This window comes from Anabrus simplex, chromosome 1 (assembly GCF_040414725.1).
Source record: "Anabrus simplex isolate iqAnaSimp1 chromosome 1, ASM4041472v1, whole genome shotgun sequence".
NCBI classification, from domain to species: domain Eukaryota; kingdom Metazoa; phylum Arthropoda; class Insecta; order Orthoptera; family Tettigoniidae; genus Anabrus; species Anabrus simplex.
Window position 1 is genome coordinate 1663598145 of NC_090265.1, and position 26404 is coordinate 1663624548.

General features: G+C 40.7%; 1 protein-coding gene across 1 annotated transcript; it reads left to right on the plus strand.

Annotated features, from left to right (window-relative positions):
* The first annotated feature begins 1301 nt into the window (after positions 1 to 1301).
* On the plus strand, positions 1302 to 4055 carry LOC136881689 (protein new-glue 1). Its single transcript, XM_067154170.2, has 2 exons — positions 1302 to 1423; positions 3599 to 4055. The coding sequence occupies exons 1-2, from the start codon at positions 1370 to 1372 to the stop codon at positions 3965 to 3967; spliced, it is 423 nt and encodes a 140-aa protein (XP_067010271.2). The 5' UTR covers positions 1302 to 1369; the 3' UTR covers positions 3968 to 4055.
* The last annotated feature ends 22349 nt before the right edge of the window (positions 4056 to 26404 follow it).

The following is a 26404-nucleotide window of genomic DNA, read 5'->3' on the forward strand; positions in this document are numbered from 1 at the left end:
TTCACATCCTTTTGTAACACTACATTTCAGAGGCTTGTACCTCTTCTATCTGAACCAGTTATTGCACTTGTTTCCATTCTGTTCATTGTCCTGCTTCACACAAACGTCTTCAGGAATATCAAATACGCATACTTCCTTGCTTAGGTTAGTCTACATTCTACATCCTTACTGCGTCCAACATTGCATCCATACCATTCCACTTATCAACCTCTCCAGATTTTCTTCAGACTCGGATGAAATGACGCATGTTTGGCATTTCTTATCGTGCTTAATTTGTTCTTCTCCTTCGACAGTACTTCCTCGCCAAATTCTTCGTTGGTTTCGTTAATTGCTTGTTCTATTTATATTCTATATCAACCAGAAAGATATATAAGCTGCAAAAATGCCGCAATACTTTCTGAATATGTCCGTCTCTTTATTAATCGCGTTAGACGATTAACATAGTCAGGTTGGCGGAGTGGGTCTGGGTGCCACAAGTGGCCACGGCAGGTAAATTGGTCCTACAGCTCTGCACTCCGACCGGACAAACGAGCAGAGGAGGGGTGGCCACGGCTTTACCGTGGCTCTACGTCTCTGTTTCAGGTGACGATGAGGGGCTGTTCCCCACCGTCGTCTGTCCTGAGAGTGGTTTTGCATTCTCTTGCACTAAGGCGAATGCTGGGACAGTTTCTAGTCAAGACCACGGCCGCCAACCCTGTCACCTTCTCCGCCCATATCCTTCTCCGATGCAAATCTCCTTGGCCTAAGAGACGGCGTCACCGTCCAGGAGGAGCGCCTCCTCCTTGAGGTATGAAATCATTTAGTAGTAGGAGTAACATAGCCAATGGTTTCTAAACGTCGCGGTCCCTGTTTGAATCCCGCCCAATGTGTGTGTGAGACTTTAAAAATAAAAGTCACATCTCTGTGGTTTGAATTTGAGGTCCCAGCAGTCTCATAAAGCTATAACCTTGTTTGCTTTTCTTAGTTATTTTCTTTAACGTCTACTCTTATCGCAGCAATTTCCATTTTTGAACTATTTTAAGACAACCCTTCTTCCTTCATACTTGACGTCAATCATCCTTCCAATTCGTAAGAATTTAGATCTGTCAAATGTATCACTAATCAGCCATTAACGGTTGCTTCACAAAGTACTGTAACAAATAGACACGTAACTTGGGGACTTCCGCCCTACTCTGGTTTACGCAACACAGGTGTCTAGTTAAGAACGTAGTATTTGGACAACTGTTCCAAACTTCTGCGAAGGTTACCGTATTGTTGAACTGAAGACAATTATCGTCCATGAAGTTTACCTCACCAGTATAAATAGCCCGACGTTCTATGAGTAAGTCAGTAGTGCTTCAGTATTCCAGTAGAGCACCTTATAGCGACCATGGAAGCCAAAATCACCCTCAGCTTCCTGATGCTGGCTTGTCTAACAGCAACGGTAAGTCTGTCTGGAGAAGTAGACATTGTAAGTTTCTACTTACATTAAGTCACATCATACCATGTGAGGTTTCATTTTATGATAGAACGCATCAGTTGTAAACTAAAAGACGACGTAAAATAGTACTTTAATTCTGGTTCATGATAACACAAATATCTAAATTCAGTTGATCGTTTGGTTTACGAACTAGGAATGTTTTCGTCATCAGTCTTTCTCATGTTTATGTATCAAATATTCTTTGATAACCGATGTCATTATGCTAATGTGTAAATTTAAATAACATGCTGTTGTTTGATTGTTAATTTAATTCAAGGTATTAGTAAATTGATTTCATTTCATATTGTGCTCAATTTCGTATGTTAACTTTCTACAAAATGACGTGGAACTTAACGATAGTGTAGTTATTCGCCATCAACTTCAACAAACATCAAAATATACCATCAGAAACAGGAAATCATGTAAAACAGTTCCTTGAACACTTACCAGATGGGTACACTTCGTCATGGTGGGCGACTCAATCTATCTATCTAATGATTCTTGAATGATATTGATTTTGACATAAATATGTCTTATGGCTAGGAGTCATCTGAAATTATCGATACAAGATGTGTGACGCAACGTTACCTAGCAACCGTGCAGGCTGTGATGTGAAGTGTTGGTTGATAAGTTTCAGGAGGAACTTTTATCATCATAGTCTAGCGAACTGATTATTTCATTCATGAGAGTATCGTAGGACTTGGTCACTTTTCCCCTTTCGATACAATGAATCCTACATTATTAGATGTCTCACGGAAACAATTCGTTAGATACAAATAAAATAACCTTTAGCAATTGGAATGAATGTATGATTTTTGCCCTCTTTGTCATGGAATCTTAAAAAAACTATTAAACTTTAGCAGCAAGTCTATACCTATTTTTGAGGCGAAACATACTTGACCCAACACAGATGAAATACGCTTGAATGATATAGTATTTTCTGGAAATAATATTATTTCAAATAGAAAAATGTTACCATTTCACCACCTGACAATGCAGTAAAAGATCTACAACTTAATGAAAATTGTGGCTGGTAACAGTATTAATTATTTCATAACGAATTAAGGTTCAACTACGATATCTCCAAGTGCTTCCGGAGACTGAAAATACTTCGAGTTATCGAAAATGCGAGGTAGAGGAAAACGGGCACACTACTTCGCCCCCACCCCCCACCCCCAATGCAATTCAGCTGTATCGTTATTTACTTCCTTAGTTGTCGCCAAGTTCTACCGTAATTCCCTAAATGCACCATTTTAATATTATTAGATAGACCTGTCGTATTAAAAGTCGGTATGTTTAAAACCAGTTTTGTTGTGCCTTTATAAGGAACACTCTCTCTTTAGGATACTTACAAATCCATATCCTTGAAAAGTACAGTAGTTCGTTGGTTTTCTATGCCCGTTCCATTTGTAACATTGTGCTGGGGGTCGGGTAGTGATTTTAAGTAGGGTTTTGAGCTACTGTTGCACGTGGCTAGTCAAAAACTAGACTCTAAAATTTAGAGATTGCTTATTCTTCAATAAGGAGACGATTTCTGTCCAGGTTGCTTCTACAATAATTAGTTTTATGAGGGGATAATCGTGTACGTGCAATTCAATATTTATTAACATTATTAATAACTTTACTTAGACCCTATGTTTAAAAATTCTAAACATATTTAATGAAAATATTTCTTTTCGCGTAAATACTTTGGTTGGTAGAGAAATTATAAATTTTATGTCATTCATGAATGGAATATCAACCATTGTTTCCTTGTTTTTAATGCTATTTCGTCTCTCCTGATAAGGTTGAAGATTCGTAGTTACGTCAGTGTCACAGTAAGTCCTCGATATCAGAGACTGCCTGTGTAGCTATTTAGAGATTTAAAAAATAACTATTCCTGATATTTATATTATACTATCCCTTCTTTTGTCCCCCATTATTTAATTTATCTACATATTTTGTAAACAACAAAGTAGTAATTTTATCCATACAACTTTTATTAAAGAATTTTCCTTTTTTGTTGTTGCGAAATTGCTTGCTATGTTCTTTCGACATCCTTTTCGAGAAAGTTCTTCAAATCCGTATTCTACAGTAGGTATTATTATAAACTAATAGTGTTACACATTGTTTTAACATGCTACGTTGTATTGTTCACAGGTAGTACACGCCATGTCAGTGAGTGTTCGTCAAGCTGACAATACTGAAACTTCTAGCACTACTCAGGCTTCTACTTCGACATCCGCCAGTTCCCAGAGTGCTACTACCGGTGCTACGGCAGCTACATCCACGTCGGCCAGTTCTCAGAGTGCCTCTACCGGTGCTACGGCTGCTACCGTCACCACCCAGACCCCAGACATGATTAATTCCTTCGTGCGTCTTCCATTCCAAATAGCAAAAGGCGTAGCAGATACGGGTATAAACTTCGCCCAGAATGTTGCTGAAGCCAAAGTAAAGTTTGCTACACTTCCCCTGAGAATGTTCGGAAACATGGGAAACATGGGCAGAAACTTCTTCCCTATTGGTTAATATATGAATACTGGTGACATTTTTACGTCAACAAACAAAAGAAGAATGGAGATAAAGATTGAATGATAATAAATGTTATTATTCAGTATACGTGCTGTACTTATTTCCTTATCAACAGAATCCGAATTTTAAAACTGTCGTTACATTCGTGGACATCGCAATATTTTACTCGACTTCGTCTTCATCTTGGATTAGCAACCCGTCCCGTCTCCGCAATTTTGAATTCATGGTGATAGGCCTTATAAGATTTCGTTTTAAACAACCTTAGTTGTTTCTCCTGTTGGCGTACGTGCGGAGCTCCGTGCTAGAACTTCTATTCTGCCCCCAAGCGATATTTTAAGTCATTCGTACTCTTTCACATGAAAGACGGAAATTGTTCTTCAATTCATGAAATAATTTTATTGAGGCGAATAAGAAGAAGAAAAAGAAGAAGAAGAAACCTCAATTGGATCCATAATTGGGGAAATACCAAGGTGGTTTCAGAAGAGGACGTCCTTGTGCTCTTCAACTTGAAGTCGATACTAATGCAAGTTAAACTAGCGTTCAAGAAGTATGTAGTCACCTTTGTGGACTTTACGAAAGCATACGACTCAGTAGACAGAGCTACCCTCATGAGAATTATGCAGGAAATGTGCCTGGACCAGAAAACCCACAGCCTTATCCAGAAGACCCTGAGTAATACGCGATCACGAGTGAAGTTCAGAGGAAAACTTCCGGAATTTTTTCCAAAAAAAAAAAACAGGTGGTAGGCAGGGAGACAGACTTTCCCTCCCTTCTCTTCAACTGTTCATTGGACAAGGTAGAAGTAGCAGTGAAACAACTCAATGCACTTAAACACCAGGCTTTCAAGGTGGGATTACAGGTATCTCTATAAAAGGCCAAATACTTCACCAATATCAGTTATACTCCCAGCAAACTACGGTTGGAACAGGGCCAGATTGAGAAAGTCAACAAATTTAAGTACCTGGGAGAATGGCTGGAACCGAATATGTCAGAAGCGGTAGCACTAACAACCCGTATTAACAAACTAGAGTTAGTACATCGACTGACCAAGAACATTTATAACAAGAAATGTTTCTCTCGTAACACCAAATTGAGGCTCTACCAGACAGTTATCCGCCCAGAAGCCCTATCCTCAACAGAATGCTTGATGATGAACAGGAAAGGACTGTTGGACAAACTGGAGGTCCAGGAGAGGAAGATCTTGAGAAAGATATTAGTACCGATCAAAGTAGATGGCGAGTACAGAAGGCGACCAAACCAGGAGCTATAAGTTATACTGAAAAAATTAGGAAGAGGCGCCTGACCTTCCATGGACATGTCACGAGGATGAACCCGACTACGATGACCTACCGGCTTTTCAACTACTGGACAAACAGAAAGATAGGGAACCGTGGCTAACAGAAGTGAAGAAAGACGTGCAGGAACTGGGAGTAACTGAAAACGACATCAGAAACCGAGCACCTCTCAGAAGAATAATCAAACAAAAGAGGTTTCAGGACAGACCAACATGTAAATGAACAGGCACACTTTGGACAAAGGAAAGAAGAGAGAAGCATAGCCAGAGAATGCACGAGTATTGGGCGAATATCAAGTCCCTCTCCAAGCAGAAAAGCTAAACATCGTATTCCTTAATTGGCCCATTTGAAGAAATAATAATAATAATAATAATAATAATAATAATAATAATAATAATAATAATAATAATAATGTGTGTATGTGTGGCTATTGGTGCAGCGCTTGTAAGGCAGACCCTGCGACGGAAGTGGGTGGCATCTGCCATGCATGGGAAACTTCATGTTATTGTGGTCGAGGATAGTGTTGTGTGTAGTGTATGAGTTACAGGGAGCCAAGGAAATTTCATTCGACATTAAATTCCCCGACCCATCCGGAAATGGAAATCAGGGCCCTCTGAACCGAAGGCCACTACGCTCACGTTCCGCCAAGGATACGGACTTTATTTTGATAAAGTTTATGTGATAAAGGCGACCCCGCGGTCTAGGGGTAACCTGTCCCTCTAACCTGGAGGCACCTGGTTCTTTTCACAGCCAAATAATAGACTTTTATTTGGACCTGAGGGATGGTTCGAGGCCTTTACGTACCAAGCGACCGCTGTAAATTGGGAAATTTATTGTTGGAGTGCCGTCCCCGTGTTCGGGGTAACGTGCCTGCCTCTTTCTCGCAGGCTCCGGGTTTGATTCCAGGCCAGGTCAGTGGCCCAGTGGCTCTTGACATGGGAGCATGATTTGGCGACCACTGGGCCCTTGTGTGAGTTTTGGCTTCTATTTACTTTTTACTAGCTTTTCGATTTTATCTATCCTATTCGACCTCCCTTGTTCAACTCACCGGTAATAGGCTTTCGAGGCCTGGGAAGACTTTCATTTTCACTCCCTTCATGGGTCTTGTCTTTCTATTGCCGATACCTTGATTTTTTGAGTTGTTTTACTTCTTCTATTATCCTTCGGTTTAGTTTTAATAGAGGATAGTTTTGCCCATTTGTACTTCCTTTTAAAAAATAATCACCGTCTCACCACCAACAGGGAAGTTTTTACCTGGCCCTGAGGGATAGCTCGAAAGTCTACTCAGCGCACGTGATTACAACTGAGGAGCTATCTGACGGTGAGATAGCGGCACCGGTCTACAAAGACAAGAATAACAGCCGAGGTGATTCTTCGTGCGGAGCACATGACATCTCGTAATCTGCAGTTCTTTAGGGTGAGCAGCGGTCGCATCGTAGAACAAGACACTTCAAGACTATTGCGCCATGAGGTTTTGGGATAATTGGTGTCCATTTCCTGCAGCAGTCTTACATCCAGTTCACAAAGACATATAACATCTCAAGAGGAGGCTCCAATATCCTGTAATGTTGTTATGTGTATTCCCTGATGGTCCTGTATTTAGCCTACAATATTGGATGAGACGTACTGGTAAGTCATTGTATCGCTCAGTCCACTGTAAAGTCGTAGGGTTAAATTATTAGGAATATATAACATGGAGACATGACTAATGTGTCTCCAGCGAGAACTTTCCCTGGTTCAAATTGCAAGGAGCGACTCCCAGTTCCGAGAATATGGAATTTGAATATTTCAAGAGTGCTTCACAAGACCAGCATGTGATACATTTACACAACGGATGCACATTTCAACGAGTAAACTCTCTGCTTTAAATGGTGGTGATCCACGGATCGAATTGACAAGTATGGATACTCGATTTCTTTACTCCGTAAGTAACGTTCTACAACATTGTTTTTACCCTCTTTGATTGTTTGTACTGTCTCCAATATGACGGTGCTTCTATTTTTGTGACTGGGTTTCTCTGTAGTCCAGTTGCTTGGCTGATTGGGTAGCGTAGAAGCCTTCTATTCAGAGAGATCCAGGTTCGATTCCTAACCGGTGATATTAACTGCATACAGTTATTTCTTTTGGTTTTGGACTGGCTGTTTGGGTTCGTCTAAGTAAACATCTGTTAATTTATATACAATGTACTATATTACCAATCACCACATAAACACACAATACTGGATACATCCTTCCACACACCGGGCGAGTTGGCCGTGCGGGTAGGAGCTTGCAGCTGCGAGCTCGTATCCGGGAGATAGTGGGTTCGAACCCCACTGTCGGCAGCCCTGAAGATGGTTTTCTGTGGTTTCCCATTTTCATACCAGGCAAATGCTGGGGCTATACCTTAATTAAGGCCACGGCCGATTCCTTCCCATTCCTAGGCCTTTGCTGTCCCATCGTCGCCATAAGACCTATCTGTGTCGGTGCGACGTGAAGCAAATAGCATCCTTCCACATGGGGCTGCGTCAGGAAGGGCATGCAGCCGGCGAACACGAAGATCCCTAGGAGTGGACCGTTCATGTTGGCCAACCCAAACTGAAGACATTAGGAAATGACAGGATGAACAGGGCACAAATGACACTGACCAATCAAAAGGGATTTACAAATTTATTTACAAACATCTTGTGGGAGGACAAACGATTTTACTAAATAAATCTTCGGTATTAGTGTCATGCCTGAGCGATTGTCAGAATACTTCCTCAGATTAACGCTCATTCCCATAAAATCCACAAATAAAGCATGAAGGGATGAAGTGGAAAGTCAAATGCAGACAAAATAAATGAATTAATTTCCACATCTGCTGAAAATAACCTCCATACATCTGATATTCAGGCGAAGTCATCCTAATCGTCTCCTAAATTAATGTTCTTACAACTTGTTTTACGTCGCACCGACACAGATAGGTCTTATGGCAACGACAGGATATGAAAGGACTAGGAGTGGGAAGGAAGCGGCCTTGGCCTTAATTAAGGTACACCCGGTGTGAAAATGGGAAACCACGGAAAACCATCTTCAAGGCTGCCGACAGTGGGGTTCGAACCCACTATCTCCCGGATGCAACATCACAGCTGCAGGCCCCTAACCACACCGCCAACTCGCCCAGAAAGTAATTAATTAATTAATTAATTAATTAATTAATGAAGAGTGATTCTCATCCTTGTGTCATGGCTTATTATTCAAATAACTGAAACACTCTTTCCAATTAAAGAAAACCTACCAATGCCGAACTGTTCATCACTGTGACAGAACACAGGATGAATCAAATTCAAAAATATCACAAAATAAATCAACGTAACAATATCAATCAGCACAAAATATATCAGATAACACCAACAGTCACAAGATTTAGCATTCAACAATACGCGACCGCGTATTTATGTAAGTTTAGGTCGTGATTATTAATTAATACTGTGCAATGTAGGCTATTAGGGAAGATCATCGACTTGTGTCATGAATCAACACTTATCTCTGGAGTGGTGAGCGAATTAAATAAGTCACTATACAGGCCTTCGATTCAGAGGGCTCAAGGCTCGATTCCTAACCGGTGACCTTAACTGCATACAGTTATTTCTTTTGGTTTTGGTCTGGGTGTTTGGGTTACTCTAAGTACACATCTGTTAATTTATATACAACATACTACATTACCAATTACCACATAAACACACAATATTGAATACATCCTCCCACACGGGTTGGGGTCAGGAGGGGCATTCGGCCATAAAACTAGGCCAAAACCACATGAATATATGGCCCGAAGAAGATGAGAAAATATCTAGGAAGAATCAAGACAGTGGTGAAGTGTCAGTTTCAGAACTGAAATCCGTGGTTTCTCATTTTCACACCAGGCATCTCCTGGGGCTGTATCTTAATTAAGGTCACAGTCTCCTCCTTCCCTTTACTAGCCCTGTCCTATCGCATCGCTGCAGTAAGAGCTGTCTGTGTTGCTATGACGTAAAGATATTTGCTTGGTTTGCAACTATTTAACATCGAATGCCAAATTCTTCACATCCTTTCAAAGACGATTACTTCGTTCAAATTTGAAGTTCAAATACGAATTTAACACTGCATCCGTGATCTACCAAGACTGATGCGGGTATGCATTTTCTAGGTATGTCTATTTTAGGTATTTCTTGGACTACAAATAAATTAGTTTTATTATTCTCCCGTGCATTCCAGTTCACAGGTTCCTACTATTATAGAGAAGAGCCCTGAATACTTAATACCTCTGTACATATGTTGAAAAGTTAATTATTTAAATCTTGTCGGTGGTTTTCGAGGATATTCCGTGCGCTATGGTTGCGTGATAGGCTCATCTGCTCTAGCACGGAGTTCTACCCCAACAACACAACACAGCACGCATGCATCGTGTGGACAGACAACTTAATTGGTATTGGCTGCCCACCTCACTTTCCATTCGAGCATTCCCTTCCCTAATATCCACTGCCATTCAAATTGTATGTTATGTTTTACACTTTGACCCTGGAGACCCCTGGGTTAATCGTAGACTACAGTCTGATCAAACTAAACTTCACCAATAATACACAAGCATGAGGCAGGCAAAGATATAGACAGTTCTGTGCTGGTCTATTTTATTTGTGTTTATGTCTATTACTCTGTGAAATAAAAATACAAAATGTAACATACCAATTTCATGGATTCCTTCCTAACTCCCATACCAAGATTTGTGTCTTTTCTATAAAGGAATTAACTAATGAAATTTCAAATCCCCGACCAGACCGGGACTTGAAGGCGGGACCGCTTGGATCAAATGCCAGCTTGCTAACCATTTGGCCGCGGAACAGGACAGTACGGAGTTAACTACACTGAAATTATTTAAAGGCACTTATAACTACATTCATTATACTTTTGCGAAAGGAATATTTCTGATAATCAGTGTCTGAATGTAGTTTGTGGAACTGATCATTTACTGCAGTATTGAGGTCGTTTTCCCAGAGCAGTGGGTTCAACGTCTGTTTCGTGTATTCCAAAGGATCCATGGGCAGTTGTCCAGGGATCCACGGGTGGATCGTATATTATTTAAAGAAATAACATATTCCCTATAGGTTTTCTGTACGTAACCGTACAATACCGTATGCGGCAATCCTGGACAAGTTTAGTATGTATATAGTGGATAACCAGATCTCACCCTTGCATGAGCTTCAAGCAGTTTTATAAAGCACGACTTTTCTGTTCAAGTAAGGTAGTCAGCTCTATCTGACCAGCACTCAGGTACGGCTTCCAATATTGGGCAAGACAGAAGAAGCATGACCAGCGAATGTATGTCACAGAAATACGGATGTTGCGGCGGTCGGCGTTACTCTGCATGGCAAAGTGTGCAATAAGCAATTGCGAGGATGAGAGACAGGATGGAGAAAAGCAGCTACACACGTCAGAAGATGTGATGAACACCATTTAGTACAGAAAGCTCCTGCCATCGAATAGCCGAAGAGAGGAAGAAGGCGTCCTCAGGCAAAATGGAAACGAACTGCTGAGGCTGCCTTAAGGAAAATTGAAGTGCCGTTACATCTGGTACAAGAACATCGATCGTACTCTCATTGAGACAGGCGAGTCGACGTGAGTGAGTTTGGGAGTGCCCATTTTACGAGAGCATACACGGACAGGAAAGAAAAAGTGGTCAGCTCTATTGAAAATTCTTGTCTGCTGAGGGACGAGTGTGGCGACTGACTGATTGTAGCTGCAAAATGTTAATTAATATATGCTTGATGTGTGTGAGTGTTGCAGACTTTTCTCTTGACCCCAACGTTGTATCGTCACTATTACAGCAAAACCTGGTATTTCCCAATGCACTTCCTATCCATTATTCTCCTTAAGACTGGTCACGCCTCCCAGCCATATATGGATGCTTAGTCCATTAGAACAACGTTCGCTGTGTTCACATTCCCATGGTTACCTGCAAAGGAAATTGAACCTTACCGTACCGCGCTGTGGGAATGTGTGTTTGGATGCACTCCTACAGTATAAAGTATTTAAGGTCAATTTTCGTTTACACGTTGGCATAGGAAAATGAACCTAACGACAATTGGATGCCGTTATGCATCAGTAGACTAAGAGCCATTTGGCGAAAATTGAGATTTTAGCGCCATCTTGTAGAGGAAGGCTTGAACTATTTATAAAAATTATCCCACTGCATTACAAGAGGCCGTTAGCTGTTAGTAAACAGAAAATCTAAGCGACAAAGTGGGAATCAGTAAAAATGTAAATTGCATCAGTAGACTATGCGACGTTCCAGTTTGCATCATTGGACCAAGCGCCACATTCCTCATATTGCGCGAGGATGACAGCGAGGGAGCTCGCGTTTTCGATAGTGCTGACATTTTTACGTGGTGATACACTGAGTGGTTTATCAAGTGACGGAGTTCAGCGATGTATCAAGTACTTCCAAAAGTAAGGAGAAGGACAATACTACTAATGCAGCTTGCTAAGAAGGTTGCGTCTGAGAATCATTCTCTAGAATTTGGTGGTGAATCTCAGGAGGTAAATCTAAATAAGTCAAGACAGGGACGACCACGGGAAAGTAGAGTTCCCTTTCACCAGTCATTAATAGCTTTGTGGCCAAAAGGAAAACCTATCTCTGAAGCCAAACTAAGAAACTTTGGTTCGCTGTTGCTCCTAATACCTGCAGATGCCAAACAATTTTACCAGAATCTTCAAGCAGATTCTGACATCGTTGATGAAGTAGATGGATTTAATGGAGATCCTGATTTCGAGATTGAATGAACTGAGAGCAACAATCTTATTACCTGTCCAGTGATTTGTGTGTATTTATCGGAGAAAATATCTTTAATCACATTTTCTGTCTCAAGCAGAACAGAACTTACCCATAGGCTTAAAAATATCATGTCAATACTGTACTCTCAGAATATCGTGAAGGAAAATCCATTCCAAAATTGCATAGACTACAATGGCTCATGACTTACCAATGTATTTGACTCAGATAAGTTGAAATTCCTCAAATCAGTAAGTCGTTATAGCAAAGACTTTAGAGAATAACTTCCCTTCTAGAATTTCTCCTAGAGGCGCGCGGCTGTGAGCTTGCATCCGGGAGATAGTAGGTTCGAATCCCACTATCAGCAGCCCTGAAAATGGTTTTCCGTGGTTTCCCATTTTCACACCAGGCAAATGCTGCGGTTGTACCTTAATTAAGGCCACGACCGCTTCCTTCCAACTCCTAGGCCTTTCCTATCCCATCGTCGCCATAAGACCTGTGTCGGTGCGACGTAAAGCCCCTAGCAAAAAAAAAAAAAAGAATTTCTCCAGCCGGGGTTGAGTGGCTCAGACGGTTGAGGCGCTGGCTTTCTGACCCCAACTTGGCAGGTTCGCGCCTGGCTCAGTCCGGTGGTATTTGAAGGTGCTCAAATACGTCAGCCTCGTGTCGGTAGATTTACTGGCACGTAAAAGAACTCCTGCGGGACTAAATTCCGGCACTTCGGCGTCTCCGAAAACCGTAAAAGTAGTTAGTGGGTCGTAAAGCAAATAACATTATTAGAATTTCTCTATCTAAAACTTGAATAATGTACCGGAATTGTGGCGCGGCTCGTGGTGGATCAAGCACTTAGCGGGCCTTTTCAGACGGTTTTTAATCATGGCTGCCGCCACATTATATTTTTTGAAGTTTTACTCAGTAGATACTCAAAAGTTGGGGGTTATTGGTGTAGCATCGTGATACATTATTCGCACTTGAGAAGAACCTTAAATTGCATCAGTAGATTAAGCGCCATTTCTTCAAGAAAATCTATGTAATGCGAGTATAAAGATGTTGAAATTTGGTGAGAAGGTACAATCTATTATGCTACAACACCAGTAATACCATATTTAGCAAAATTATGTGCGCTCGAATTTACACATAGAACCAAATTTAAACGCGATTATCTCGCAACCAACTTTTGGCGCTTGGTCTAGTGATGCATAACGGCATCCAATTGTACTGATGCGCTGCATACCCATACCGTCGCTGCTGTGCCAAAACTGTGAATGTGATAATGTTTTTCAAATCCATTATTTCCTTTAAGAATGGTCACGCCTCTCAGCCATTTATTGATATACAGTCCATCAGAACAATTTTCGTGGAGTTCATTTTCCTATGCGCGTGTGTAAAGGAAAATGAACCTTACTATCTGCACAATAGGAATGTATGTTTGCGTGACGTATTTACCACTCCCAGAGTTATGATGTATCATGTGCTTAAATGTCCGACTCGTTGGCTGAACGGTCAGCGTACTGGCCTTCGGTTCAGAGGGTCCCGGGTTCGATTACCGGCCGGGTCGGGGATTTTAACCTTAATTGGTTAATTTCTACGGCCCGGGGGCTGGGTGTATGTGTTGTCTTCATCATCATTTCATCCTCATCACGACCCGCAGGTCGCCTACGGGAGTCAAATAGAAAGATCTGCATCTGGCGAGCCGAACCCGTCCTGGGATATCCCGGCACTAAAAGCCATACGACATTTCATTTCATTTCATGTGCTTAAATACGTCAGCCTCCTGTCGGTAGATCTACTGGCACATAAAATAACTCCCGCGAAAATAAATTCCGGCACCCCGGCGCCTGCAAAAACCGTTGAAGTAGTTAGTGTGACGTGAAGCCAATAAAATTATTATTATTATTATTATTATTATTATTATTATTAATCTACATGAATACAGCGTAGAATCTTGGCTGTCGTTTGGTATTTCATTATATCCTTCACAGCACTTTTGACTAACTCATCAATGTCTTCCAGAAGTCCACGTCGGATGTTTGGTAGGCCTGTCTAGTGTACTGATTCATACTACCAAATACAGTAGAGACAATACACGACACTTACGGATTTCGCTTTGCTAAAATGGGAGACAATTCGACGGTGGCGCTCCTAGTGACTTGACCTGAACAAATCGCGCTAAATTCAAATATCAATGGAAATGTATATACGGAAATGGATAAATAAATTACGTCTAGAAAGACAGTGGTATTGAGATATTAACTTCGAAGTTGCTAAAGCAATTCTGGATAAATGAATGAAGAATTATTTAAAAGGTTATTATTCAAAGACTGAAATTAGACATATAAACAAGGTGTGAAATGGACTGCTGTGAAATGGCTTGATCTTTCATTTATGCATTACTTTTTTAGCTTTAGCATACCTGCCTGAAATCTTACGGTTGGATTTGTCTTTTTTCCTCATTTAAAAACAATGTATCATCACATTAAGACATTTGTCAATAAAAATATCGGCACATTCCTTACACATATGATGCAATGAATTAACATTTAATAGCTGGACAATTTTCCTCTTAACATGAAGCCTACTAACAGAAAGAAAATCTATAAAATCCCAGCTTTAATCTGAGAAGAGGGATAAAAGAAAGAAAAGTTTGAAAATGTTGTCGATAGTGATGCTTTGAGGAATATTTATGTACAATTAGAGTAAAAATGTAACATACCCTTGGCTGTATAGTCGAGGATATTTAAAGTCGCTGGCCTGGAAATGATCTGAACAGATCTTATAATTCTTATACAAGCGTAACGTACCTTCTTTCTTGTACACGTTATCCAAATCGCTTCTGTGACATTTCAAAACCCACAGATCACACCTACAACAACACATCGGTATTGAAGGTTAACTGCTGCACTATACAATAAAATATGCGTATTATATTTTAAGCCCGTTAAAACATGGGTCGAGCAGGTCAGAAGATTATGAAGTACTATAAAAAACTCTGTCACTGGAATAATATATATGCAAACACAATATTACTTACATGTTCTTGTCACGAGGGAACCTGAAGAACGACCGCGCATTTTTCTCTACTTCGTAATTACTGCAGCCAAACACAGCACATACTTTTCTCCTCATGTTGAGAGGAGATATCAAGGAATGACACACGCTACTATTTAATTATGTCAACTCACTGAAAACGCATAAATAACACCAAAAACCTTCACACAAAAATACACGTGCTCTTATGACAGAATCAGTACCGTTCAGGTCTATCCGCTAGAGTGAGCTCCAATAGCTGTCCCTCGATATCTCGCTCAGTGTCGTGTATTGTCTCTACTGTATTTGATACTACTGAGACGTACCCTGTCGGGCCATAAGAGACAATCAGATATATATTTGCCATATTAAATAATTATATCGAGGTGGATTTCAGTCAGGCATTGAAAAAGTAGCACATTACAGAACAGTTGAGACGGGAAGTCCATGGAGACGTAAAGTCGCTATATGTTCCGCTAAGCTTGCTTGCAACCGTGGGAAATGTTCAGCTTTACACGTGTAGAAGTCGTTGGCCATGAGGAGTGTTCAGCCAATTAGGAAGCGGGGGTGTGGCTAATACGAATTCTGGACCGCGCAGGATTAAAATCCCAGGTTGACCAACATGGATATCTGTGAGAAGAGTACATTGATGTAGAGAAGTCAGTTCTGTTAGTTGATGGGTTTCCACATGTCTGAGAGTGAGAAATAATAAGGAATACGTAATAGCAATTATCTGAGTCGTTATTAAGTCATCAGGAGTATGTCTAATGTTAATTTTAATAAATATCAAGGTCATAGTGGGTAACAAGCACGCTGATTGGTTGAATATTTGAACAAACGTGGAATCTCCTAGCTACAACGAGGTTGGCTATGTTACTTAAGCGTCCCACTCGTCGGGAGCGTTCTTCTTATTGTGTGAGTTGCCGTGAAGTAAACATCGTTCCATACCGCTCTTTTATCTGTGCGCGAATGCTGCTACATGGGCAGAAATATAGCAGGCAACAGCAGCAACCACTTGACGACCAGCCACGGAGAGAGGATCATTCCGAGCGACAACAGGAGCCCGTCCCTGTCACCAGCGGGAACCGTCTACCGGTCGTTAACTGGCCTTCCAGAACCAGTGACCACTCCATGTCCGGTCAGAGCCGAGGCACAAATGATACAGCATTCCAAAATCCGTGTTCCTTCACGGATCAGACAATTTCGTGTGTAAGTGTATCTTGTTTCCTGATGTTCTTTCTTTTATGTACAGTGATTTGTTTTATGTTACTTTTGTACGCCTTTAGGCCTCATTAACACAATTTTCTTACTTTATATGTATTAATTATAATAAATGTACTGTTGGGATCACCCTTCAGGGATCTCATCGCTGCCTCTTCCTTATTCGGCTTGCGGGCTTTGTCCTGTGCTGTTTTCACCTACACGCGCGCCCTCGAAGGGTATAAAAGCGAGTGGGTGAGGCAGCTCTTATCGACCAAAAACAGTGCATTTATTTGTGAAGAGTGCTAAGTAAACTTGGTGCAGTGATAAATTGCCAATTGCGCTATGTCGCAAATTCTTATTCTAAAGTAATAGACGGTAAGGTCAGCCGCAGACTGGTGATTGAGTGAGAGACGCTCATCCGCTTTGTACTTACGAGTCGGTCGTGTATCGCGAAGGACTTTCGTATCGAACCGCGAGCCGCTCCAAATGACTGTATTTAAACCCTAAACATTTTGTAGTGAATCTTACGTGTGTCTGTGCTGTTATATTGACGTTGGCATAAATTAAAGCCGACAGAGGGTTTATTCGGCACGTGCAGAGAGAGCGGTAAAGAGGTATTCACTAGATGTCTTGTGTGTTGCAGTGTACAGGAACTTGCATCAAGAAGATGGCACCGCTTTTAGAAGAAAGAAGATTGTTTCCATGTATTGAAAACGTGTTGAGGATGGAATAGAACACCACCGGAGCAGGGATGTGAACTGCTACCGATGTCCAGGAAGTTGCCAAGATAAGGCGCATGTTTTAATTAAATGGCATGTCATATGAATTACGATTAACACTAGTGAGGCTCAGTGTAGGGATTTTCTTTAATGTGATTTTTGCCTGACGGCGTGTGTTTATTTCACATTTGAGATGCCGTAAATACGGATAGGAGGGGATCGCATGATTTCTCTATAGTTCTTTTACTTTACAATTAGTTAGATGGTATATTGAGGGAGATGTTAGGATTTATTTTGCTTTATTGGTGTCAAGTATGCATCTTACCTAGCTTAAAGTTATTCTTATGGTTTTTGTATGTTAGAGACAGAAGGATTAGATTGCCAAAATCATCCACTTTCCGAGTTACACACTTGCGGCGTTGAGACTAAATTTTATTTTTCCATTTAGAAAGATTAGTAACAGATAGGATGCATGACGCATGTATTTCAGGAGCTGTGACACGTGTGGAGCTGTATATGCACCGTTGACTAGAAAAGATTATTCTAATGTGGGTTGGAAACTGTTTCGTACAATGATTTGAGAGGAATCGAACCCTGATTTATAATGATAAAGGCTGATGAGATTATAAGATATACAAGAGAATTTAATGCATGCTGAAATACGCAGTTATTTATGCAGACAGATGGCATGCCCGATGATGTTATAAGAATTGTATGCAGCGAGAATAGGCCTGCGATTGTATTCTGAGATGATATTGAGAATCAGAATTGACGTGAAATTAATGTCAGGCCAGTGAATATGATGTGTGTGTTGAAGTTTAGTAGCATGCTGGCAAGAAGTACGATTGTGTATGTAAATCTCCGAGCAGTTGTGGAGATACGAGCTCGCCTTACTAGTTAGCTTACCAGCCGTGGTTATCTAGACAGTGCGAAATGAGATGTTGTTTCCGTAATACAATATTGTCGATACAGTGACCAAGTCCTCAGAGCAGTATTCAGTTTTAACATTTCTTTTCAGCCCACAGCAAAGCAGGGAATATGTGACAGATGAAAGGCACTATCCGATGCGCAAATGCAACAGAGGAACGCAGTGTTGCCCATTGCTTTCCACGTGTTTATTAAAGTATATTATTTGTTTTATCTTACAGGATGGTGTTTTGTGTAACTTCATGTTGTTTTGATATGTTGTCTTGTTGTTTAATGGAGAACAGCCCGAGTGCTGAGAGAATATTTGCTGTCAATCTAGTTCTTACTAGATCCTTTGGTGAACCGCGTTTCAAGTCGAGTCAGTCAGTATAGTATATAAGTTTTCCCCTACCTGATCCAATGTAAATATTTGAGATATTTAAATTATGTTGTGTTTATTGTAAATGTAGCGTAAGGAAATGAAACTAGTATTTCTCGTAGTTCATATCATGTCCCATTGCATCTTAATTCTCGTTTAAACTTCCCTGAACTTCCCTGAATTTTAATCCGTATTATGGTGATACTTAAAATCGTGCTACTCCATATGAACACGCAAATGAACTTTGGACAATAATGTGAAGTTATTTTGAAGCTCACCAATATTTTAATGTTGTGATTTTGAACATTTATACATACATACATACATACATTATCATTATAGATTGTTATGCCTTTCAGCGTTCAGTCTGCAAGCCTCTGTGGATTTACTAAACGTCGCCACAATCCTCGATTTGCAACTAGTGTTGTGGCCTCATTTAGTTCTATATCTCTTATCTTTAAATCGTTAGAAACCGAGTCTAACCATCGTCGTCTTGGTCTACCTCTACTTCTCTTACCCTCCATAGCAGAGTCCATTATTCTCCAAGGTAACCTATCCTCCTCCATTCGCCTCACATGACCCCACCACCGAAGCCGGTTTATGCGTACAGCTTCATCCATCGAGTTCATTCCTAAATTAGCCTTTATCTCCTCATTCCGAGTTCCCTCCTGCCATTGTTCCCACCTGTTTGTACCAACAATAATTCTTGCTACTTTCATGTCTGTTACTTCTAACTTATGAATAAGATATCCTGAGTCCACCCAGCTTTCGCTCCCGTAAAGCAAAGTTGGTCTGAAAACAGACCGATGTAAAGATAGTTTCGTCTGGGAGCTGACTTCCTTCTTACAGAATACAGTCGATCGCAGCTGCGAGCTCACTGCATTAGCTTTACTACACCTTGATTCAATCTCACTATATTACCATCCTGGGAGAACACACAACCTAAATACTTGAAATTATCGACCTGTTCTAGCTTAGTATCACCAATCTGACATTCAATTCTGTTGAATTTCTTACCTACTGACATCAATTTAGTCTTCGAGAGGCTAATTTTCATACCGTACTCATTGCACCTATTTTCAAGTTCCACGATATTAGACTCTAGGCTTTCGGCACAATCTGCCATTAAGACCAAGTCGTCAGCATAGGCCAGACTGCTTACTACATTTCCACCTAATTGAATCCCTCCCTGCCATTTTAAACCTTTCAGTAGATGATCCATGTAAACTACAAACAGCAAAGGTGAAAGATTACAGCCTTGTCTAACCCCTGTAAGTACCCTGAACCAAGAACTCATTCTGCCATCAATTCTCACTGAAGCCCAATTGTCAACATAAATGCCTTTGATTGATTTTAATAATCCACCTTTAAATCCATAGTCCCCAAGTATAGTGAACATCTTTTCCCTCGGTTCATATGCTTTCCCTAGATCTACGAAACATAAACACAACTGCCTATTCCTCTCGTAGCATTTTTCAATTACCTGGCGCATACTGAAAATCTGATCCTGACAGCCTCTCTGTGGTCTGAAACCACACTGGTTTTCATCCAACTTCCTTTCAACGACTGATCGCACCCTCCCTTCCAAGATGCCAGTGAATACTTTGCCTGGTATACTAATCAGTGAGATACCTCGATAGTTGTTGCAATCCTTCCTGTTCCCTTGCTTATAGATAGGGGCAATTACTGCTTTTGCCCAATCTGAAGGTACCGTACCAACACTCCACGCTAATTTTACTACTCTATGAAGCCATTTCATCCCTGCCTTCCCACTATACTTCACCATTTCAGGTCTAATTTCATCTATTCCTGCTGCCTTATGACAATGGAGTTTATTTACCATCCTTTCCACTTCCTCAAGCATAATTTCACCAACATCATTTTCCTCCTCCCCTTGAGCTTCGCTGTTCACAACACCACCAGGATGATTTCCTTTTACATTGAGAAGATGTTCCAAACAATCCACCCCGCCCCCTCTCCAGTGATTCCGTGGGATCTATTATGAGTTCACCTGTATTACTCAAAACACTGTTCATTTCCTTTCTCCCTCCCTTCCTAAGATTCTTTATTACTGTCCAGAAAGGTTTCCCTGCTGCTTGACCTAGCCCTTCCAGGTTGTTACCAAAATCTTCCCATAACTTCTTTTTGGATTTAACAATTATTTGTTTCGCTCTGTTTCTTTTATCTACATACAACTCCCTATCTGCCTCGGCCCTTGTTTGGAGCCATTTCTGATAAGCCTTCTTTTTACGTTTACAAGCTGCTCTCACTTCATCATTCCACCAAGATGTTCGCCTTTTCCCATCTTTACACACAGTTGTTCCAAGGCATTCCCTGGCTGTTTCTACTACAGCATCCCTGTATGCCGCCCATTCACTTTCTATATCCTGAACCTGCTTAATGTCTACTGTTCGAAACTTCTCACTAATCATATCCATGTACTTCCGTCTAATTTCCTCGTCCTGGAGATTTTCTACCCTTATTCGTTTGCAGACAGATTTCACTTTCTCTACCTTAGGCCTAGAGATACTTAGTTCACTACAGATCAGATAGTGGTCTGTATCATCGAAAAATCCGCGAAAAACTCGTACATTCCTAACAGATTTCCTGAATTAGAAGTCTGTTAAGATATAGTGTATTATGGATCTGGTACCCCTAGCCTGCCATGTGTGAATAGTCATATGCTTGAAAAATTTATTCGTAACAGCTAAAGCCATACTAGCACAGAAGTCCAGCAAACGCTTCCCATTCCCATTAGCTTCCATATCTTCCCCACATTTACCAATCACCCTTTCGTATCCTTCAGTTCTATTCCCAACTCTGAAATCGCCCATTAACACCATTCTACCCTTGCTGTTGACCCTGACCACGATGTCACTCAATGCTTCATAAAACTTGTCAACTTCATCCTCATCTGCACCCTCACATGGTGAATACACGGACACAATTCTTGTCCTAATTCCTCCCACTGACAAAATCTACCCACATCATTCGCTCATTTACGTGCCTAACAGAAACTATGTTGCGTGCAATGGTATTCCTGATAAAGAGCCCTACCCCAGACTCTGCCCTTCCCTTTCTAACACCCGTCAAGTACACTTTATAATCTCCTATCTCTTTCTCATTATCTCCCCTTACCCGAATATCACTTACTCCTAGCACATCCAAATGCATCCTCTTTGCTGACTCAGCCAGTTCTACCTTCTTTCTTCCATAAGCCCCATTAATATTGATAGCTCCCCATCGAATTCTATTTCGTTCGCCAAGTTGTTTCCAAGGAGTCCCTCGCCTGTCAAATGGGAGTGGGACTCCATTACTCCCATAGGTCCGAGGCTTGCTTAAAATGTTCTGAGCTCGGTCGATTCATGAAGCAGGATGCTACCCTACTTGCACATAGTCCAAGTGAGGATCTCTCCTCTAACGAGTTATGGTCCACCGGTGAATTGTATAGTCCTAGCCGCCTGAGCACAAGGAGGGCCACGACTCAGAATATGTCCGAGATGCCAACTCCCATTCCATAGCAACTGGTATCCCGACTCTCAGGACCACTTACTAGGCCACTCAGCCGTTGCCCATGGTTCACGAACTAGGACGTGACTACTGTAACCCACAAACGTGAGTTATCATTTATTTGCGTAATTAACGTTTGTTGTCCATATTTATTTGAATTTCATTTCATTGCAAATTTCATACTCGTTTTATTATTTAGATTTTATTTGTTATAGTATGATTCGGGGTTATTTTATGGAATAAACTCATATTATCCCACATCAGTGTTTCTCATTCCATATAAAAGCTCCATTATTCCTGTCATATGCTTAGAGATAATTGATAAACTTCGACTTACCCTTGACAATCAACCCACTTCTCTGCCCAACCTTGAGTTAGTCGGATGTTTAATCATGAAATGGAGGCATCGTCCTAGAGGGTTATTACCCCTGGGTACGGTACACTACAGAGTGTCCCAAAATTCTCCATGCATCAGGAAAACATTTTCCTTTTTATAACCCTTAGTATATCCATTGATATTCATAATAGGTAAATTACGATCTTGGATGGGGCCATTTTTTTGTTTCAACGCAGGGGTAAACAGAGAGAATATGAGAGGACTTAAAAAAAATCCCTCATCGGATGGATGATATGAAAATGCAAGGAGATGGAAAGGTGATGATAAGGTCTGGCTTATGGAATGAGAGACTAATTGGCCCTGTATTCGTTGAAGGAAATGCGGATGAGAACACATACCCGGGAATGTCTCAGAGCCAAGTAATGCCGCAGGAACTCAATGAAGATGGAGAATTTCGAGGATGGGGCGCCTAGCCATTATGCGCACCATGTGCGTGGTTGACAGTTTTCAAACCATTGGACTGGAAGACGAGGACCAGTTGACTGGCCGCCATGATCTATAGACCTCGCTTGCTTCGGTTCTTAGCTGTGGGGACATCTGAGTCTATTGTCTACCAGGTGAAAACCGATAATATAGGCCTTCCTCACTTGAAAGTTCGCACCATCGAAGAAGCAGGACGTGAAGCAAAACATTTTGCGAGATGTTCAGCAAATCTGGCATAAACATGTTGATCATTATGTAAATTTGTATTATTAAGTATTACCATTTATTGTGAAGCATTTTGGGACATCCTCTATAAAAAAATCCTATCGTTTCTAAATTAGCGGGTGGTTCAGGTGATGATTGTTTTAAGGGTAAGCAGACCTAGACAATCATTCCCTATTAACTCAAATCAGAAGAGAGGTATTAAAGAAAGAACTGGCGAAAGAAAGGGAAGTTGTATGAAAGTTATAAAATTGGGACGCCTTAGGCGAGATTCAGTTAGGAATCTCATAATCACCATTTCATACTTTTCAGTTAAAAGCCTCTGAGAGGGGATCTTTCCCTTCAATTGTCGCTTATGGTAAGATGGGGATATTAGGAACGAATTTTACAATCCACCCACAGAGTGTGATCCAAGGAATAACCGCATTCGGAATCCTCATCTCGGAATCCCCGGGCGGCCGTTAAACATTTAAGTATCTCAGTAATATAACTAAATATTTGGTACGTGAAACGGTTTACCCAGTACGTGCCGTTTGGACTCACCAGTTGGATTGGCTCGCCTATACACTCAAAAACTTGCTAAAGAACTGGAATCACAGGCTTAAGGTGGTTTTTTCGAATGCTGTTGTAGTGTATACATTAATAGATACATTGCAGGATTGTGAGCGGCTACAAAAAGACATCGCACGGCGCTACGTACGTAGACCATGAGGAGAAACAACTAATGTTGTCTACAACGAAATCTTATGAGGCCTATCACCATAAATTGAAAATTACTGCTGTGCGATGTCAGGACGGGTCGCTAATCCAAGATAAATACTAAGGGGAGTAAAATATTTCAATATCTACAAAGATAACGATAATTTTAAAATTCGGATTCTATTTATAAGGACATAATTACAGCACGTATACTGAATAATAACATTTATTATCATTCAATCTTTTTGTTTATTGACATGAAAAAGTCACCAATGTTCAAACGTTACCCCATCTGGAAGAAGTTTCCCATGTTTCCGAACATTCTCAGGGGAAGGGTAGCAAACTTTACTTTGGTTTCAGCAACATTCTGGGCGAAGTTTATACCCGTATCTGCTACGCCCTTTGCTATTTGGAATGGAAGACGCACGAAGGAATTAATCATGTCTGGGGTCTGGGTGGTGGCGGTAGTAGCCGTAGCACCGTTAGTGGCACTCTGGGAACTGGTGGACGTGGATGTAGCAGCCGTAGCACCGGTAGTGGCACTCTGGGAACTGGTGGACGTGGATGTAGCAGCCGTAGCACCGGTAGTGGCACTCTGGGAACTGGTGGACGTGGATGTAGCAGCCGTAGCACCGGTAGTGGCACTCTGGGAACTGGTGGACGTGGATGTAGCAGCCGTAGCAACGATAGTGGCACTCTGGGAACTGGTGGACGTGGATGTAGCAGCCGTAGCAACGGTAGTGGCACTCTGGGAACTGGCAGACGTGGAAGTAGAAGCCTGAGTAGTGCTAGAAGCTTCAGTATTATCAGCTTAACGAACACTCACTGACATGGCGTGTACTACCTGCGAACAATACAACATAGCATGTTAAAACAATATATGTAGTAATAATACCTACTGTAGAATACTGATTTGAAGAACTTTCTCGGAATGATAGTCAAAAAAAAAAAATGCAAAGCAAAGTCACCTCCGTACAGGCCATGAAGGCCCTTGAAGAAGTGGAAGGTAAAGGCTTCCACCATTGTTAACCTCGGCACGTGATGGGGTAGAGTAGTTGGCTCTACGCACGGCCGCCTTTGCCCCCAGGAATTAACCTGGTACTCATTTTGGTGTAGGCTGAGTGAACCTCAGGGCCATATGCACCTCCGAAAGTGGAAATCTCGTTTCTTAAATTTTACGACTTCCTGACGGGGATTCGAACCCACATCCTTCCGGGCGAACCTTTACAGCCTTGGCCAGGCAGCCCCTGAATGATAGTCAAAATAACGTGAAAAGAGTAATAAAATTCCTCAATAATTCAATTCAATAATTTGTTGTTTACAAATTACGTAGATAAATATCGATGAATAAAACAAGGAATGGTAAGAATATCAATAATTATTTTTTAAACTCTAAATGGCGCAACTGCGAATCTTAAACTTATCAAGATAGACGAAACATAATTAAAAAACGAATAGTTGATATTCCACTGATTAATGACAGTATTTCTGTACCAACCAAAATATTTATACGTGAAATAAATATTTTTATTAAACATGCTTAAGAACGTTTAATCATAAGCAAAGTTATTAATAACATTAGGGCCCAATAAAATATTGAATACATCTTTGTTTTACCAAACAAACTCAAGAAAGTGTACAGTATAACCTTACTTAAACATAAACATGTTTTAATGTAGGCCTTATCCGTGACTGCGAATTAGTCATACTTCTATAATTCGAACGTCTATAACTCGAATTTTCGGTATCTCGAAAGAACCGACGTTTCCCGACGGAATCTTATATAGGCCTAATTTACACGTTACGGTACGTAGGCGTACGATTTTCTATAATTCGAATTTATTCAAGCCCAGATGCAAAACATGTTTTTCGTAATTCGAAGTTATGCATAAAAATACGATGATGCGTACTATATTAGCCCCTCATAAAAATAATATTCGTAGAAGGAACCTGAACTTAAATTGTCTCCTTATAGGAGAATAAGCATTCTCTAAACGTTAGAGACTATTATTTGACTAGCCGCGTGCCATAGCAGGTTAAACACTACCCAATTCTTAGCAGAATGTTACAAAGACAACCAACATAGGATACCTACAAGCTACTTTTCAAAGATATGGATTTGTAGGTATCCTAAAACGTGAATGTTCCTTATTAAGGCAAAATAAAACTGGTTTTAGAAACACCAACTTTTCATACGACAAGCCCATCTAATAATATTAAGGTAGTAAATTTATATAAATATACTAGCATTGTGTGACAAAAATTTAGGAAGTAAATAATGAAACAGATGTATTATTATTATTATTATTATTATTATTATTATTATTATTATTAATAATAATAATAATAATAATAATATTAATTTGCCGAAATTTCCGTACAATTATCCGTTTCAGGTGTAATAATGACAATCTGCATAATTTTTAGCTTTGGTGTCCGTCTGTTCGTCAATAACTTGAAAACTACTGGATTACCACCAAACTTCACACTTAGAGTCCACCTGTCCTTGGGTAGGTTTTAGGTCCAATATTGTTTCTAAATCCCTGAACTGACAGAGGGTTTATACGAAATGGAAACCATGATTTTGCACTCCTACAAAATATACACAACCAGACTTATTTCCTTAATGGAAATCAAAACCTTTTTCCTCATGTGCATCATTTCGATACTAGGATTAATAAGGGAGATATCATTAACGGACCGGTTTTCGGTACAAGTCCCACCGGACTTAACGGAAGAGCGGGTGCGTGTAAAGCGTATTCCTTTTAATTTGAAAACTACTGAATATATATCAACCAAACTTTATATTTAGCATCCACCTATCCAAAGGTAGGTTTTAAGGTCCATAACATTTCAAATTCCCTTAATGGACTGGGGATTTATAG